General features: G+C 37.6%; 1 protein-coding gene across 1 annotated transcript; it reads right to left on the bottom strand.

The window, feature by feature from the left end:
* Positions 1-182: 182 nt before the first annotated feature.
* On the bottom strand, positions 183-12,274 carry LOC135674056 (heterogeneous nuclear ribonucleoprotein 1-like). The gene is made up of 2 exons (XM_065183487.1): positions 11,948-12,274; positions 183-1,757 (listed from the first exon to the last, which is right to left on the bottom strand). Exons 1-2 carry the CDS (start codon positions 12,167-12,169, stop codon positions 609-611), a joined length of 1,371 nt encoding a protein of 456 aa, XP_065039559.1. The 5' UTR covers positions 12,170-12,274; the 3' UTR covers positions 183-608.
* Positions 12,275-18,095: the final 5,821 nt, after the last annotated feature.

Here is an 18,095-nt window from a genome sequence, read left to right as displayed (position 1 = left end):
CTTATCTTACATCAAAGCTACTGATGTAACTTCGATGGGAATACATCCCTACAACAACCGTCAGATATCTGGAAGCAAGAAACATAACACATCTTTAAACCTATACTCACCATAAAAGAACATAGCTAGTGCTAAGCAGTATAACTAACAAAACATACAACATTCCCAGTACTACCAAGTGCTAAATAGAATACTAAAGCCAATATCACAGATATTATAGTTAACTACATTATCCAAACACAACATAATAAAGGCCTATAAGCTACTCTAGCTTGTAACTAGAGGCAAAGCTAGGGTATAAAAGTTCTAGAAATATAGCTGCGGAATAACACATCAAATCACACCAAACTTGAGAACTGGAAGCTTCTAGAACAATAATATGAGGTACCCACTACTCCTCAGAACTACTACTTATTTTATACTAGGAAGAGAATTGCAGTTTAACTACTGAGACCAAGCAGTCCAACCCGGGATAGATCTTTTTCTTCCCTTTGCCAAAAGCTGGACACAATGGCCCATGAAACATAAGAGAGGGGCATTAGCTGCAAAAGAAAGAAGGCATTCCTCGTTCTTGAATACCCCTAGTTGGAACTGAAATCCTTCTGCAGTTACTGCTGCTGGGCTTGCCTGCCCTGAGAACCTCCATAACCACCTCCATAACTTACTGGGCCGCCAGGGGGCCCATTTGCCTGAGTAACTCCATAGGGTGAAGGGTCAGACCTCCAAGAATTTGGATAACCTGCGCCTGCATTAGCATCCCCATAACCACCAGCCATGTAAGCAGAACCTACTCCTTGATCACCTGAATTGCCTGAAGGATTAGAAACTGGGCGTCCACCAGAAGACCCATAGCCACCTTGATTACCATAAGGCCCTTCTGACCCTCCATATGTACCATAACCATAACCCTGACTCACGTATCCAGGTGTTCCACCTTGACCAGTTGGTGCTGCACCAGATCCAACACTTGATGCTGAAGCATTCCATGAAGAGGCTGGACCATAAGTTGTGCCTCCCCCATAGCCTGCAGAACCATAACCAGTTGGAGCTTGATTACTCCAAAGGTTCCTCTGAGCGCCTGGGTTGCCACCTACATAGCCAGCAGCTGGAACATTCGGATTTGGATAGGCCCCAGCAGGTCCACTATACCCAACAGTAGCATTTCCATAGCCCCCAACACCATAACCCGCGTAACCAACACCATTGTTAGCTGCTCCATACCCATAACCAGGAGTGCCATAGCCAGAGGAACCGTAAGTTGGATACCCACCACCTGCTGCTTGAGGTTGTGCATACCTATTAGCATCCGGCGTACCATCATAAGAACTAGTGTTACCACTTGAACCACCATAGGGTTGATAGGGCCCACTTCCCATTGACCGACCACTGCCAGTGTTTGGATTTGCATCTTTAGGAAGGGCACGTTTGACTTCCACAAGCTTGCCATCCAGATCATGAAAGGACTTCTGAAGAACTTTATCAACAGTATCCTCTGAATCAAAAGAGATGAACCCAAAGCCACGAGGACGATGTGTGTTTTGATCATACATCACAACTGCATCGGTCACAGGACCATAGGACTCAAAGTACTCACGAAATCCATCCTCAGTTAGAGTCGGAGGCAACCCTCCAACGAATATCTTCTTGGTCCTTATGTTTGCACCAGCAGTTGTTCCAACTGACCTCCCAACAACAGGGTTTCCTGATCTAGCAGATGTTTGCTGCTCTTCTCTTGAAAGGGCCCTTTTAGCTTCCACCTGGAGATCAAATTAAGATGTAGAGGAAACCCATAATAAATGCAATTCATAAATAATGATTCTGTAACAAATTTTTTCTAATATTAGAAGATAAATCATCATGAAAAGCAATAATATGTATCAACTGAGTATGTATGTGGAGCATCATAGGTAAGACACAAGGATTCAAGATACCTAAGAAGCACAAACATGAACATGGGACACCGGCACGATACGACACGAACACGATGAGGACACGTGTGTGTATGTGTATATATATATATATATATATATATATATATATAAACTATAACTATTTGAGTAATATATATTGTATTATATAAAACTCATGTTAATCGAATATATATTATATATATATTCGATTAACATGAGTTTTATATAATACAATATATATTACTCAAATAGTTATATTTTATAGTTTACTAAAATTATTATAACAATTTAATATAAGCAATAAAAAAACCTTACATTAAAAAATAAAATAAATAAAATGGGTTAATAATAATGTTAATAATAAAAATAAGTGTTTTTAGTAGTAAAAAAATCTAAACAAACCTTGCGACACAGCACAGCTGATGAAGAAGCTGTGCACGATGACAAAGGAATGCTTGAGGCGAAGCCCGATAGCGCATGATGGCCGTCGGATCATAGGTGGGGTACTCGGGGCAAAGGGCCCAACTACACGACGACAAAGGCTTCGCTAGTGACATAGGTGGGGCGCTAAGGGGCAGGTGGCATAGGATGCCGATCGGACATCAGTGAAGATGCTGATGGGGCACATGTGGGGCATAGCCTTCACTCGGGCACAAGCTTCGCTAGACCCCGATGGTGGACTAGGGGTGCTCAAGGCGGGGTAGAGGCTTCACTTCGCCGAGGAAGAAGGGTTTGCTTTGTTGAGAAGCCACTCAAGAGTTGGAGCAGAGGTGGTTGATGGGTAGTAGTGGTCTAAGAGGCGCTTGGAGCGAGGGTAGAGCCTGCCTCTTTCACAGGTGGGGCAGGGCAGAGGCTTTGTTGGTGAAGAAGGAAAACCAATGAGGAAGAAGGATTTCAAAGGTTTCACAATGCCTCCGCATGTGATTGCTGAGAAATCTCGAGTCTGACATGCAAGCATCATATATAATCGAATTAAAAAAAAAAAAGACACTGCTAGACATATGACCGATCGTGTTAGTGACGAATCTGTGTTGGACACGTGTCGGACATGGTATGCCATCTAAACCACCGTGTTCGTGCTTGAAGATACTCATCAAAATGGCAAATGTGTGTGATAAATGATAATTGATAGACAGTAAGCATCAAAGAATAGCTTAGCCCATGCTCAATACATTCCAAGGCTAATCAATCGATCGAGATTCTTAACCACCATAGACTAATTGATACAAGCAATGATGTAATCATAAAAGTAATAGATGGATATAAACATACCTAGCTCATCTAAACCAAAATTTTTGTTATGATGCATTCTCTACTCAATCCAGGTCATATCAACCTAGAGCTCTATGGACCTATTTCACCCTCAACCCACCATTGATCATATGATTTTGGAGGTCCTAGAGGGATAAATTTATCCAACAAGGCTTTAAGCATAATGAGCATGACTTAATTTCATCTTCATCCTGAACTAGACTGCTGATGAGCTCAATTAAAGCTCAAAAGATATCATCCATGTCAGCATCCATGGAATCTAATGGAGCCCACAAAATGCTTGCACTGGTCAACCATGCTGAGGTGTTGTGCAACCCTAGGATATCATTCAGGCAACATCCATAAACCTCACTTGGTAAGGGATTATTTGGTCAACTGTGCCAGTTCCTACATATGGATGTTAATGTAATTTCATCATTATTTTTAGTAGTAACAGAGGTTTTCAAAGTCCAATCTAGAATGTATATAAGTCAAGATGAGTAGGGTTAGATTAGTCTTAATATTTTCCAATTAATACATGTGATTTTAGGGGTTCTAAAGTCATCTAATAGAAATATTATATATACAGATATATAAGCAGGTAAAAGCTGTTAAATCTCGAATTTTGATAATGAAATCAATTGATAGTGTATATGATTTAATCTGCGTTTTGAGTGACGCAATATGCTTCGATTAGGGAGAGACAATTAAAGCAGGAAGAATCATGTTGGGCCGAAGAAACATGTCAGAAGATTGGACGTCGGGCCGAAGAATCGGTCGACGTATCGACAGAAGACTTTGGGCTATGGATTCGGGCATCGGGCCAAGAAGAGCGGATATTGCGCCAAAGATATCGGAGTTGCAGAGGTCAACTGGCCGATTGGGCAATAGGCCGCAAGAGAGGACGATGCGCCGAAGAATCGGACGAAGCGTCGATGGACCAATGATACGCCGGACGACATGATTCATGCTTAGTAATAATTGTCTAGATCGAAGTGTATTTTTATGTGTGCAGGATTAACTATGATAGCAAGACATAAAGCAAAATGAAGTCCCGAAGTCAAGAATACGATTTCGTTGGGAGTTCGAGAGTTCGTCGAAAGTCCGGACGTTCGTCGGAAGTTCTACCGGAATTGACCGAGAAGTCCTGGAGCTTGCTAAAGAAGCTCGTCGGAACTCGCCAAGAAGATCGTCGTGAAGTCCAAGAGCTTGCCGAGAGTTTGTCGGAACATTACCGAGAGATCATCGAAAATTCGCCAGAAGCTCGCCGGAAGAAACCGAACTTATCTTGCTTAGATTATGTCTTAGAAATCGTAGTTAGCACATAATTAAAGTTGTGATTGGGAGATAATCCCATCAGCTCTGTTAGGGGCCAATTGGGCCCGAAGGTTGGCTGGTTTGGGCCGGATTCAAGGCCCAACCAGGGTGCTGAAACCTTGGCCGACGATGGCACCACCTGGGGAACATCACCCCAGGAAATCTAGGCGGTGGTACCGCCCAGTAGCAGATCTTGCGGCGGTAGTACCGCCCAGGAACAGCGATGGTACCGCCAGTACCCAGGAAACCTGGGATGAGACCTTTTTAGGCTTCAAGTTTGAATCAACTTGAAGCCTATAAATACCCCTCTCATCCTTGGTTAACAAAGACAAGCACTAAGAGTTTTAAAGTGAGAAAACGCTATAGAAATCACTTGAGAAATCTCTCATCTAAATCTAACTTTAGAATTCTGTTTAGAGAGGAGTGTATGTGCTTGTAAGGGTTGTCTCCTAAACCCGATAAAAGGAGAAGAGGGGTGTAAGAAGGAGGTTGATCTTCGCCGATTAAAGGAAGATCGATAGTGGATGCCGATAGCCTCGACGGAAGAGGAATCGACGAAGTAGATGTAGGTCATGACGATCGAACCACTATAAAAATCCGATTTGCCTTTACTTCTTGCCATTTACTTTTATAAGCAAACTACCTCTCCTTCTTACTATGCTTTTACTACGCCTACACTCCGTGCACTTTCAAAGTTATTACCTTTACGAAACGGTTTTCGTATAAATCAAATTTTATCGTACGAAGGTTTTTCGAACCGACGTAATTTTTACCGCTGCACTAATTCACCCCCCCTCTTAGTGCCGACCCTTTCCTAACAGTTGGTATCAGAGCCTTGTTTTCTCATTTGGTAACACTCAAAGAGAAATAACTATTTTCGACTTCCAAGAGGGTCACTCTCTCATTCGTCCTCCCTTTTTCAATGGGATGGACTACACTTATTGAAAAACTCGAATGAGAGTTTTCTTGCTTTCATTGAATCTTGATTTATGGCACATAGTCGAATTTGGTTTTCAAATGTCTTCTCTTCCAATGAACCATTGGAATGATTTGAAAAAGAAGACTTTTTCTCTAAATGCAAAGGCTATGGATACCTTGTTTTGCGCCTTAGATAAAACTGAGTTTAATCGGGTCCCTCCTAGAAGTTTGCCAAATGGCTTCAATTGTAGATAGATCTTATTCCTAAAGAGATGGAAGCTACTTGCTTATATAGGGCTCCAAACCCTAGCCCTAGGGGCTGCTTCCTAAATGAGTTACCCCTTATGCCCTTAACCCTAACTAACCAACCCAGTAAAAGGGGGCGACGACTAAGAAGCCCAAAGACCCAAATATAAACCCTAGCCACTCTTCTTTATAGGATAGAGGCGGCTAGGTGGGATTTATTATAATCTTAAAGGGTTTTATTAGCTACTTCTTGGTTGATTTTAAACTTTTTAATGCATGATTTTAAACTTTTTCATGCATATGACTCACTCTCGAAATGGCTGGATCTATGTGCGAAACGACTTTTGACATATGGCGCACTATCGAAATCACACATGAAGGCACTAGCAAAGTTAAAAATTCGAAAATCAACTTTTTAATGCATGATTTTAAACTTTTTCGAATGAAGCCGAACGAAACCATTGTTGACATGTACACCCGTTTTACGGATGTCGTCAATTGTTTAAAAGCTCTTAGTAAAAGTTTTTCGAATCTTGAACTTGTGAATAAAGTTTTACGCTCACTCTCTAAAATTTGGGATTCGAAAATAACTGTTATACAAGAATCAAAAAATTTGAATACTTTTTTGATCGAAGAACTCATCGGGTCTCTAATGACCTATGAAATGATGTGCAATGCACGTGATGAACTCAAGAACAACCTTCCAAAGAATAGGAAGGATTTGGCATTTAGAACACATGAAGACCACTCGAGCATATGCTCAAGTGATGGTGAACTTGAACTACTAATAAAATTTATAAAGTTAATGAAACAAAAATTAAAGAACAAAAAAAACGCAACTACTTGCTATGAACGCAAGAAGAGGAAAGAACTTTGGGATGAATCGAGCTCCTCCGAAGACAAGAAGAAAATCAACAAAGGCGAGGTGGCAAACTACGCCTTAACGGCATTTTACAATGAGGTAAACAACTCAAACGAAACTCCTTTAATTTATTTCGAAATTACATGATGCTTTTAATGAGTTATTTTTAATTTAGTTTAATTATTTTTCTTGAAATTTACATGTTTAATGATGTAATGAAAAATGCAAAAATAAAATAGGATCATGCTTATCATGCTAGTAATTTTAAAAATGATAATGAAAATTACATGTTTTATGTTAAAGGAATAAAATGTTAGATTTAAATCTAATGATAATCCTACGTATGTTTTTCAAGAAGAAATAATGTATATCTTGATGATTTTCGTATTGATTTTTGATTTTGTTTGAAAATGTTTTATGCTCAATGAAACCATGATTGATGAATATGCTTTATGTTTTCTTTGGCTTGTATGCCTTATCATGATGAATGTTTTGAAAATAAATATTTGCATCATGTTTGATGATTTTTATGCATGAGGACTTGAAATAATGATTTGAAATCATATGTTTTGGTATTATATATTACACTCTTTGATCTTGATGATTTTTGATCTTTCCGTTTTAAACGTTGATGTATGGGTTTCATACGAAAAACTTGAGTATGCTTATATGAAATCAATCACTTAAAATGAAACACATAAAAAGGCAAATATATTATCATTGGAATTAAAATGATAAATCAAATCTCTTGTTTAAAGAAGCCTTATGTTTAATATATTATACTTTTTTGGTCTTGATGGTTTTTATAACGAAATATACTTTTCGATCCTAAACGTTGATGCATGTTTTTATTTGACAAAAATGAAAAAGACATACATCTATGAAATCAATCTTATGAATTGAATCACTAAAAAGAAGAAAGCTTTCTCCTTAAAAAATTTCTCTACTTTATCGATTTTTAAAAAAGGAGAGACTAATGAACCTATCTTTATTCTTAGAATCTCTTGAAAATGATTTTGATTTGACGATTTGAATTTGAATGAGCTTTATCTTGAATTTTCGAGATTTATAACTTGAGATTTCTTATGCATAAATCAAGATATTGTATCATTTGATCTCCTATGTTTCTTTTTGCTATTTATAAAAAGAAAAGATTTGATTAAATAAATCATGTCTTGTGGTATTCATGATTTGATATTATTATCTTCCATGACATGATGTGTAAGATCTAACATGTATTTGTATTCTTCCACTCTATTTCTTTCTTGTCTAAAATAACAAAGGGGAGAAAGAAAATTACTAGCTTAAATGAGAAACTTAGACCTGTTAGATATTTCAAATGCATAAATTCTTCTTATACATTTTCCGGAATATAATCTTGATCTCTTGAATTTTAGACTTGATCGTTCATTTTTTATGATTGAAATAATGATTGAAACATTAATGATATTAATGCATGAAATACTCATGATATTGTTTTGATGCTTTAGAATGATATAAATTTGCTAGCTTATGAGTATCATGTATGATATGATGATTAATTTATTTTTAGTATCATGCATAGGAGTAAGGATGATATGTAAAGTTTTAAAATTATACATGTTGTAAATTAAAACTATAATGATGCACAAACATATTAAAATAATAATTGAAACATTGATGATATAAATGCATGAAATACTCGTGATATTGTTTTGATGCTTTAAAATGATATAAATTTGCTAGCTTTTGAGTATCATGTATGATATGATGATTGATTTATTTTTAGTATCATGCATAGAGTAAGGATGATATGTAAAATTTTAAAATTATGCATGTTATAAATTCAAACTATAATAATGCACAAACATATTGAAATAATGATTAAAACATTAATGTAATTATGAATGATGATTTGATATTATGCATGTAACACTTCAACTTATGAAAATGATGCATGCAATGATAAAATATTCATGATGAAAAATTGTTTTGACATTCATAACTTGATTCTTTGATTATTCATCCTTTGTCATGATTTGAAAATTATTGTAAAGGGAAAAAGAGATACAAAACTGTATTCTTCCCTTCTTTTTTACAACGACAAAGGGGGAGAAAAATTGCTAGCTCAAGATACAAAATTTGGAAACTTGCACATTGCAAAAGAAGCAAACTTGCTAGCTTGCTCATCTTAAAAGAGAAGCAAGAAGTGCTATCTTGCAAATCTCAAGACGCACAAATACAAATTTGCAAAATTTGTAATGTTGCACATCATTAAAATTTATGATGATTTAGTGATTATGCATGTTCTAAATGTTGTAAGATTCATTAGCTTGTATGATGTAGAACATGCTATCTTACTACCTTGCATATCTACAACTTGATAGCTTGAATGTTCTAAATATAATATAACACTTGTTAAATTTTCTAGCTTACAAATTGCATGATGATAAAACTTGATATTATATTTTTTATGCAATGATTTGAACTTGTATGTCTAAACATTTAATAAGTAGACTTCTCCTTTTTGTTGATGACAAGGGGGAGAAGTATGATGATGTTATGCATAAGTTTATGATAACATGTTGTTTGGATTTTTGAATCCAAGAGTTCTATCAATATGGCATATTGATAGGGGGAGTTTGGTTAAACTCCGGGAGTTAAGGTTAACTCCGTCATCAATTGATTGTCATCATCAAAAAGGGGGAGATTGTTGAATCTCGAATTTTGATGATGAAACCAATTGATAGTGTTTATGATTTAATATGGGTTTTGAGTGACGCAGGGTGCTTCGATTAGGGAGAGACAACTAAAGCAGGAAGAATTATGTTGGGCCGGAGAAACATGTCAGAAGATTGGATGTCGGGTCGAAGGATCAGTCGACGTATCGACAGAAGGCTTCGGGTCATGGATTCAGGCATTGGGCCAAGAAGAGCGAATATTGCGCCAATGATATCAGAGTTGCGGAGGTCAACTGGCCGATTGAGCAATAAGCCACAAGAGAGGACGATGCGCCGAAAAATCGGACGAAGTATCGATGGACCAATGACATGCCGGACGACATGATTCATGCTTAGTAATAATTGTCTAGATCGAAGTGTATTTTTATGTGTGCAGGATTAACTACGAAAGCAAGGCATAAAGCAAAATGAAATCCCAGAGTCAAGAGCGTGATTTTGTTGGAAGTTCGAGAGTTCGTCGAAAGTCGTTCATCGAAAGTTCTGTCGGAATTGACCGAGAAGTCCTGGTGCTTGCTAAAGAACCTTGTCGGAACTCACCAAGAAGATCGTCGTGAAATCTAGGAGCTTGCCAGGAGTCCGCCAGAAAATTGCCGAGAGATCGTTGGAAGTTGGCCAGAAGATCGCCGGAAGAAACCGGACTTATCTTGCTTAGATTATGTCTTAGGAATCATAGTTAGCACATAATTAGAGTTGTGATTGGGAGGTAATCCCATCAACTCTGTTAGGGGCTAACTGGGCCCGAAGGTGGGTTGGTTTGGGCCAAATTTAAAGCCCAACCAGGGTGCTGAAACCCTGGCCGACGGTGGCATCGCTTGGGGAACATCACCCCAGGAAATCTGGGCGATGGTACCGCCGACAGCAATGCTGCCGATGATACTGTTCGGCAGTGGTACCGCCCAGTAGCAGATCTTGCAACGGTAGTACCGCCCAGGAACGATGGTGGTGTCGCCAGTACCCAGGAAACCTAGGATGAGACCTTTTTAGGCTCCAAGTTTGAATCAACTTGAAGCCTATAAATACCCCTCTCATCCCTGGTTAACAAAGACAAGCACAAAGAGTTTTAATGTGAGAAAACGTTGTAGAAATCACTTGATAAATCCCTCTTCTAGATCTAACTTTAGAATTTCGTTTAGAGAGGAGTGTGTGTTCTTGTAAGGGTTGTCTCCTAAACCCGGTAAAAGGAGAAGAAGGGTGTAAGAAGGAGGTTGATCTTCGCCGATTAAAGGAAGAACGATAGTGGATGCCGGTAGTCTCAACGAAAGAGGAATCGGCAAAGTGAATGTAGGTCACGACAACCGAACCATTACAAAAATCCGGTTTGCCTTTACTTCTTGCAATTTACTTTTATAAGCAAACTGCCTCTCCTTCTTACTATGCTTTTACTACGCCTACACTCCTTGCACTTTCAAAGTTATTACCTTTACGAAACGGTTTTCATAGAAATCAGATTTTATCGTACGAAGGTTTTTCGAACCGACGTAATTTTTACCACTACACTAATTCACCCTCCCCCCCCCCCTCCTTGGTGCCGACCCTTTCCTAACAAAAGCTAGTTGGATTTGATAGTCTCTTCTCCCTCGAATCTCTTTTCTTTTCCTCTCTAATCTCTTGTCTTACCTTTCTCCCCTAAAATTTCTCTTGGAAATTATCATCTTCCCTTGGTTAAATGTCACTGATGGGAGGTAATAAGTCCTATCAGTACTCTCATCAATATGCATCAAATCCAAAACAAAGAAGTATACTGCCTGATGTGCAAAGCACTATCAAAAAGAAAAGCAACTACACATCATATTCATAAGGGGCATGAATAGAGAGAAACAGCTAAGCTCCATACCACACAAGTTAGTACACATCAAAAGCAACGAGATGATTCATAAGCATAAAGAAGAAATACACAACATTCGAGATTAGCTGCTTTTATTCCTATCCAAAGTTCTACAAACATCCAACAACTTTAGAACCAAATCAACTTCAAACACATCATAAAGGCCATAACAGATATGCCGTGGCCAAGACTTGGACCATGAAAGCTGCAGAAGTACAAAAACCAGCTAGTTTTGTAACATGACAAAGAACAAGAACCCTAAAATCAGTTTATAGCAGACTTCACATATCACTCTGACAGAAGAATTTAGGTAATTGTAATCCACACTAGACAAATAGGCATACCAGAACAGGCAATAACTTTCAGACTCAAAAAAGGTTATAGATATCCCAAAATGTCAGAAAGACAATATAAACAAGAGAAAGACCTTTTTTTGTCAAAAGAACGAAATAAATACTCAATAAACATTACGATTTCGTGGTCCAAAATACTGAAGATACAAAGGAGAAAAAAGCCCAACTTTGAATTTAAAAAAGGAAAGAAAACCAAGAAAAACGTTCATAAATTAACGAGACAGAACCCAAGTTCTCACATCACAAGAGAATTTCATGGCTAGCATGATCAATAACCATTTAACAAAACCCTATTTCGCGCATCCTCATAAAAATCTAAGAAAGGAAAGCATATAACCACCACAAATCATCAAATGATCTACAAATCTAAGCAATGGACAAAGAAGCCAATAAAACCCCTCTCACCAAGAAACATTTTTTACATCGGATACAAACAAGACAAAACCAGAATCAACAAAATCCTTCCAAAACAAGTAAACATTGAAGGAAACAAGAGAAAGAAAAAGGTGTATGGAGAGAAAACAGGGAAAAGGGAGCACGCTTACGGTGCGGCCATCGATGGAGTGCTTGTCCTGGAGGACGCGATCGAGGACGGACGGATCGGCGAAGACGACGAAGCCGAAGCCCCTAGGCCGACCGGTGGCCTTGTCCCTCATGATGATGGCGTCGAGGACCTCCCCGTAGTCTCCGAAGTGATCCTTGAGCTTTTCCTCGGTGGTCTCCCACGATATACCACCGATGAACAGTTTCCCTTCGTCCGAATCCATCTCTCTCTCTCTCTCTCTTGTGGGATAGTGGAGGAGCGGCAGCAGACGGGGGAACAGAAGAGAGACAGGCGACGCCGCCGACCTTGGAAGCAAGGGGTGGAAAAGGGAGCCTCAATGGCGGAGCAAAATATTAGTTTAGTTTCCGATCCGACGGTCGAGATGGATCGACAGATAGAGGCAACAACAGCATCGTCAGGTCTCCATGCGCCCGTAGAGTCGGTGAGAGCGCGCACGATCACCGCGGTGCGACAATTTCTTCTTTTTGTTCTTTTCTTTTGGGTTTATCATGGACAGCGGGTTTGGGTTAGAGCGGATTCGGATCGGGTGAACGTCTATTTTATCCGACTCAATCACAGATATATATATATATATATATATATATATATATATATATATATTGTTGTTGCACAAACTGAACATCATTAGTTTAATATAATATAATATAATATAATATAATATAATATACTATAATATAATATAATTGTTTGTTTACATTCACAATCATATCCATCATACTTTTCTTCCAGTCTAAGGTGCACCATACTTGTCTTTTAGACTTTATTTTGGGATCCATTAAAATTTTTCATCAATAAATATATGATACATAAATTATAGCTTTTTTTTCTTATTTTCTTAAGAATTAAATCCCTCTTCATCGTTTACATTACTTTTAAATTTTTTACAACTAATTCTGTCAAGTCTTATCATCCAAATATTTAAAGTTGTTTACATCTAAAAATACTATTTATTAAATCTTAATAATACTGAAATATGCAAGAACTCTTGAAAATCTGAATCGATTTTCCAATCAATTAAAGTTTGTGTTTATCGATTATTGTTGTTGTGATCACTTTTGTATTTGTTGTATTCCTTTTTTTATTAGTGATTGTCACAAAATACTAGAATTAGGTATCATCTAAATCATACCTTCTCTCGTACTATAATAATGTGAAAACTTTAATAATTCATGGGAAAGACACATAAGAAATACAAGAGAGACTGACCTAAAATATCTTTTTGTCACCTCTACATTTTTCTCAAATCATTAATCCCCTATTCTTTCTAAATTTATCTTTCGATTTGCTATCTCATGCGTTTAATAGACATAAGTTATGTATAAGTTTATGTTTTTAACCTAATCCACTTGGACTCTCAAAGCTAATTAAAATTCTAAAATTTTGAATTTAAGATTCCAACAAACATAACATTTCGAGAAAGTGCAAAACAAAATGCAGACACTTTTAACCTCCTCTATACCAAAACCACAGTGAAAACAAGAGAGAAGGGTGTATATATCTACAGTTCTCTCGATCTAATCATTGGTTTAGAATTCTCGATGCCGGTCTTTATTGAGACATCCAAATACTTAATACATTTTTGTGAAGATAATCGGTATTTCTTGACTCACAAAATCATTGGTTAAATCGGACATTTATTTTTTGAAAAAATAAAACTAAATATAGGTTAATTAAATAGTAAAACATGTATCTATTGAATCTCGGATTTTGATGATGAAGTCAATTGTTATTTGTTATCTAATCTATATGTTGAGATAAGTGTGCAGGATTAACTACGATGAAAGTAAGATATGTAGCAGGAGTTGCGCCGGAATCAAGACAATGATCACGTTGGGAGTTCGAGAGTTCAACGGAAGTTCGGACAGTCGTTGGAGGTTTTGCGGGAACAAATCCGAGAAGTCCATGAGCTTGCTAAAGAAGCTCGTCGGAACTCGCCAAGTGGATCGTCGCAAGTCTAGGAGTTTACCGGAAGTCCGCAGTGTTAGGATCAAGAGCACTAAGAGGGGGGGGGGGTGAATTAGTGCAGCGGAAAACCTTTTACGATTAAAATAAAAACTGCGTTCGTTCAATAAAAGTGATTTCGATAAGAAAGCCAATTCGTAAATCACTTTAACTTTTGATTAAGCGAGATGCAGTTAAAGCAAGGATATAAAAGGCAGTTTGTAGTTATGATAGAAATCAAAACGTAAGCACAAACTGAAATATGATGATCGTATGATAAAACTGATTTACGTCTAAACGCCGATTCGAAAAGTGCAAAGCTTGAAACCCGATCGTATATGTGCAGAAAGCAGTAAGCTTTAGAGGAGGTTTGCAGTAAAGATAATATGCTCAAAGTAAATGCAAACCGAGATTTAGAGTGGTTCGGTCAATCTTGACCTACTCCACTTTTGGCTTGCTCCACCGACGAGGTCACCGACATCAACTAGAGGCCTTTCTTCAATAGGCAAAGGCCAACCACCCTTTTACAGTTTCACTCCTTTTGACGGGCTTAAAAGACAACCCTTACAGAATTTTCTCTCATCTTTTTAAAGCTCAGAACTTGGAAGAAAAGAGAGAGAAGAACTTTTGGCATTTACAATAATTTTGAGCTCTAAAAATCATAGAACAAGATCAGGATTTCGGTGTATATTCAGTGCCCTTTCAGTGTTGAATGGGTGGGGTAGTTATAGGCCCCAACCCAGTTTGAATTTGGAGCTCAAAACTGTCAATTCCCGGAATTTCGGGATCTAGCGGTTGCACCTCTTGACTGGAGCGGTTGCACCGCCTGGTAGAGCTCGAAGACTGAGCCTTTGGGCGGTGCCACCTCCTGTCAAGGGCGGTTGCACCTCCTGCCAGAGCTCGAAGACTGAGCTCAGGCGGTGCCACCTCTGTTAGGGGAGGTTGCACCGCCCAGTCTCGCTCGGAGACTAAGCCCAGGCGGTGCCACCTCCTGGCTGGGGCGGTTGCACTGCCCAGTCTCGCTCGGAGACTTAGCCCAGGTGGTGCCACCTCCTGGCTTGGGCGGTTCAACTGCCTGGCAGAAATCAGGATTTGAATAGGTTGATCCATTCGGCCCAATTTGGGTTTTTCAGGGGCCCAATTTCCCCAAGATTAAGTTAATGGGATCACCTCCCATTTCCAACTTAATCATTGTGCTAACTACGATATTTCCTAAGACATTTACTACAACTTGCTCCGGTGCGTTAATCACTTCTTTCGGTGAGCTTCCGGCGAACTTCCGTCGATCATCCGATGAACCCTCGGTGATGCTCCTACGGACTTCCGGCAAACTCCTAGACTTACGACGATCCACTTGGCGAGTTCCGACGAGCTTCTTTGGCAAGCTCATGGACTTCTCGGATTTGTTCCCGTAGAACCTCCGACGACTGTCCGAACTTCCGTCGAACTCTCGAACTCCCAACGTGATCATTGTCTTGACTCCGGCGCAACTCCTGCTGCATATCTTATTTTCATCGTAGTTACTCCTACACACTTAAAACAAAACTTCGATCGAGACAATTAATCCTAAGCAATTAACCAAGTTGTCCGGCATGTCATTGGTCCCTCGACACTTCGTTTGATTCTTCAACGCATCGTCCTCTCCTACAGCTTATTGTCTAATCGGTCAGTTGACTCCGCAACTCCGATATCCTTGGCACAATACTTGCTCCTCTTGGCCCGATGCCCGAGTCCACGGCCCGAATTCTTCTGTCGATACGTCGACCGATCCACCGGCCTGACGTCCAATCTTCTGATATGTTCCTCCGGCACAACATGATTTTCCTGCTTTAATTGTCTCATCCTGATCGAAGCATCCTGCATCACTCAAAACGCAAATTAAATCATAAACATATATCAAGTAGTTTCATCATCAAAATACGAGATTCAACAATCTCCCCCTTTTTGATGATGACAACCACTTGATGACGGAGTTAAACTTAACTCCCGGAGTTTAACAAAACTCCCCCTATCAATATGCCATATTGATAGAACCTTGAATTCAAACTGAATTCAAATCATTGCAATATTCATCATGAATACTTGCAACACGTCATCATGAACTTATGCATAACATCATACTTCTCCCCCTTTGTCATCAACAAAAAGGAGAAGTCCAACTATTCTTGTGTTTGGAATATTAGTTAACTTATTGCATAAAAAACATAATATCAAGTTTTATCATCATGCAGTTTTGAAGCCAGAAAATTCAGCAAATGTTACATCATGCTTAGAACATTCAAGCTATCAAGTTTTAGATATGCAAGTTTTACAACATACAAGATAGCAAAAATTTCGAAAGCAAATGCAAGATAACTTTCTTGTGTAAGCTTATGATTCTTGCTTCCTATTGCAATGTGCAAGTTGCAAGTTTTGCTTCTTGAGATAGGCAAGATAGCACTTTTGCAATTTTTGTTTGGCAAGCTTGTGATGTTCAAGATAACAAGCTCTTTATTCTCTTTTGAGAAGTGTCAATTTTGCTTTCTTTGCAAAGTGCAAGCTAGCAAAATGCCAAACTAGCAAGAGATAATGTTTTACATAAGGCAAGCAAACAATTCGGCAAGTGTTACATTTGCATCTTCTCTTTAGAAGAGTGTAATTTTTGCTTTCATCTTGAATTGTGTAAGCTAGCTAGTTTGCTTCTTTTCATGATGTCCACGCTAGAAATTCTTGCTCCCCCTTTGTCATTGTCAAAAAGAAGGGAAGACCCCCTTTTTTTTCAATTTTCGGATTATGACAAAGGTAAGTATCAATTTTATTTGTGCATCATTATATATTCAAATTAAAACATACACAATTTCAAAAACCTTATTTTTCATGCATGATACCGAAAAATAAATCAATCATCATTAATGGGTATATCATACATGATACTCAAACATTAAAATTTTTAAGCATTTATCAACATGTTGATCATGATACCAAACATTCATCATTTAAAGCATTCATGATACATATCATATGCAATACATCATGTACATCATTGTCATAAGTATTGTATGCATCATTTCAAATTCATGAATATTTCATCATTGCATGCATCATGCCAAATCATAAAATATACAATCATCATTAATGCATGATTCCTAATCATCATTTATTTTGTAACATGATGGTACCAAATTTGTCAAATTACATCCTACCATACATGATCGAAACTTCTTATTTGTATACATCAAAACAAATTAATAAATATTTCATGTATTCTTATCATCACATAAGGAATATCAAGAAGAATTATTAGGTGATGAAATAAACATTTCATGAATACAAGGAATTGCATAAAAATCATATCATAAGTGTTTCATGTATTCATATTATCACATGAAGCATACAAGACAACAATGCAAAGAAATCCTGTCATGAAGAATATCAATGTGAAAATTCAGCAAAGATCACATGATACAATCGCAAAGCATGATATAATTATGCGATATATCATGAGATGATAATTTATCATATCAATGAAAGATATCAATGAGGATCAATTGTTAGGATCAATTTGTGAATACCAAAGATATGATTCATGGTTCATTAAAATTCTTCTTAACAAGTTCACGATCAAGATTCATATAATTCATAATAAAGTAAATTGATGTACAATCATCACACAAGACATACAAGGCAAAGAAATCTTGTTATTTCTATATTATGAAATATATGATATCAAGGCTCATGATTCATTTGAAAAGATATAGCACAAAGAGCAACTTGAAACATTCTTATCAAGATCACATTTTAAAATATTCCAAGTATCAAGATATCAATATGACATTTCATTGGATTCTGAGAAATCAAAAGACAAGTTACACTTCATTTGAAGAATTCTTTTTGATAAATGTAGGGAGCATAATGAACGATCTTGATTTATAAAGAACTTCATGTTATAATTATCAAGATCATGATTTTAATAATTATTTTCTTTAGCAAAGAATCACAAAAACACTTTATTTTTGCATAAGAAATCTCATTGTATTGTTAGGATCAAGATATGTACGTGAAACAAATCTTTGCAAGTAAAAACACTATCATCCATATTTCAAGATGGAATTTATAAGCAGAAATTATTTCATCAAATCCATTTCAGAAAAGTATTTTATAATAAGTGTATGAGAAAATCCGATTGTTAGGATACCAATTGTTAAGCG

Source organism: Musa acuminata, chromosome BXJ1-5 (genome assembly GCF_036884655.1).
Source record: "Musa acuminata AAA Group cultivar baxijiao chromosome BXJ1-5, Cavendish_Baxijiao_AAA, whole genome shotgun sequence".
Classification (NCBI taxonomy): Eukaryota; Viridiplantae; Streptophyta; class Magnoliopsida; order Zingiberales; family Musaceae; genus Musa; species Musa acuminata.
This window is presented reverse-complemented; position numbering and strand designations above follow the sequence as displayed.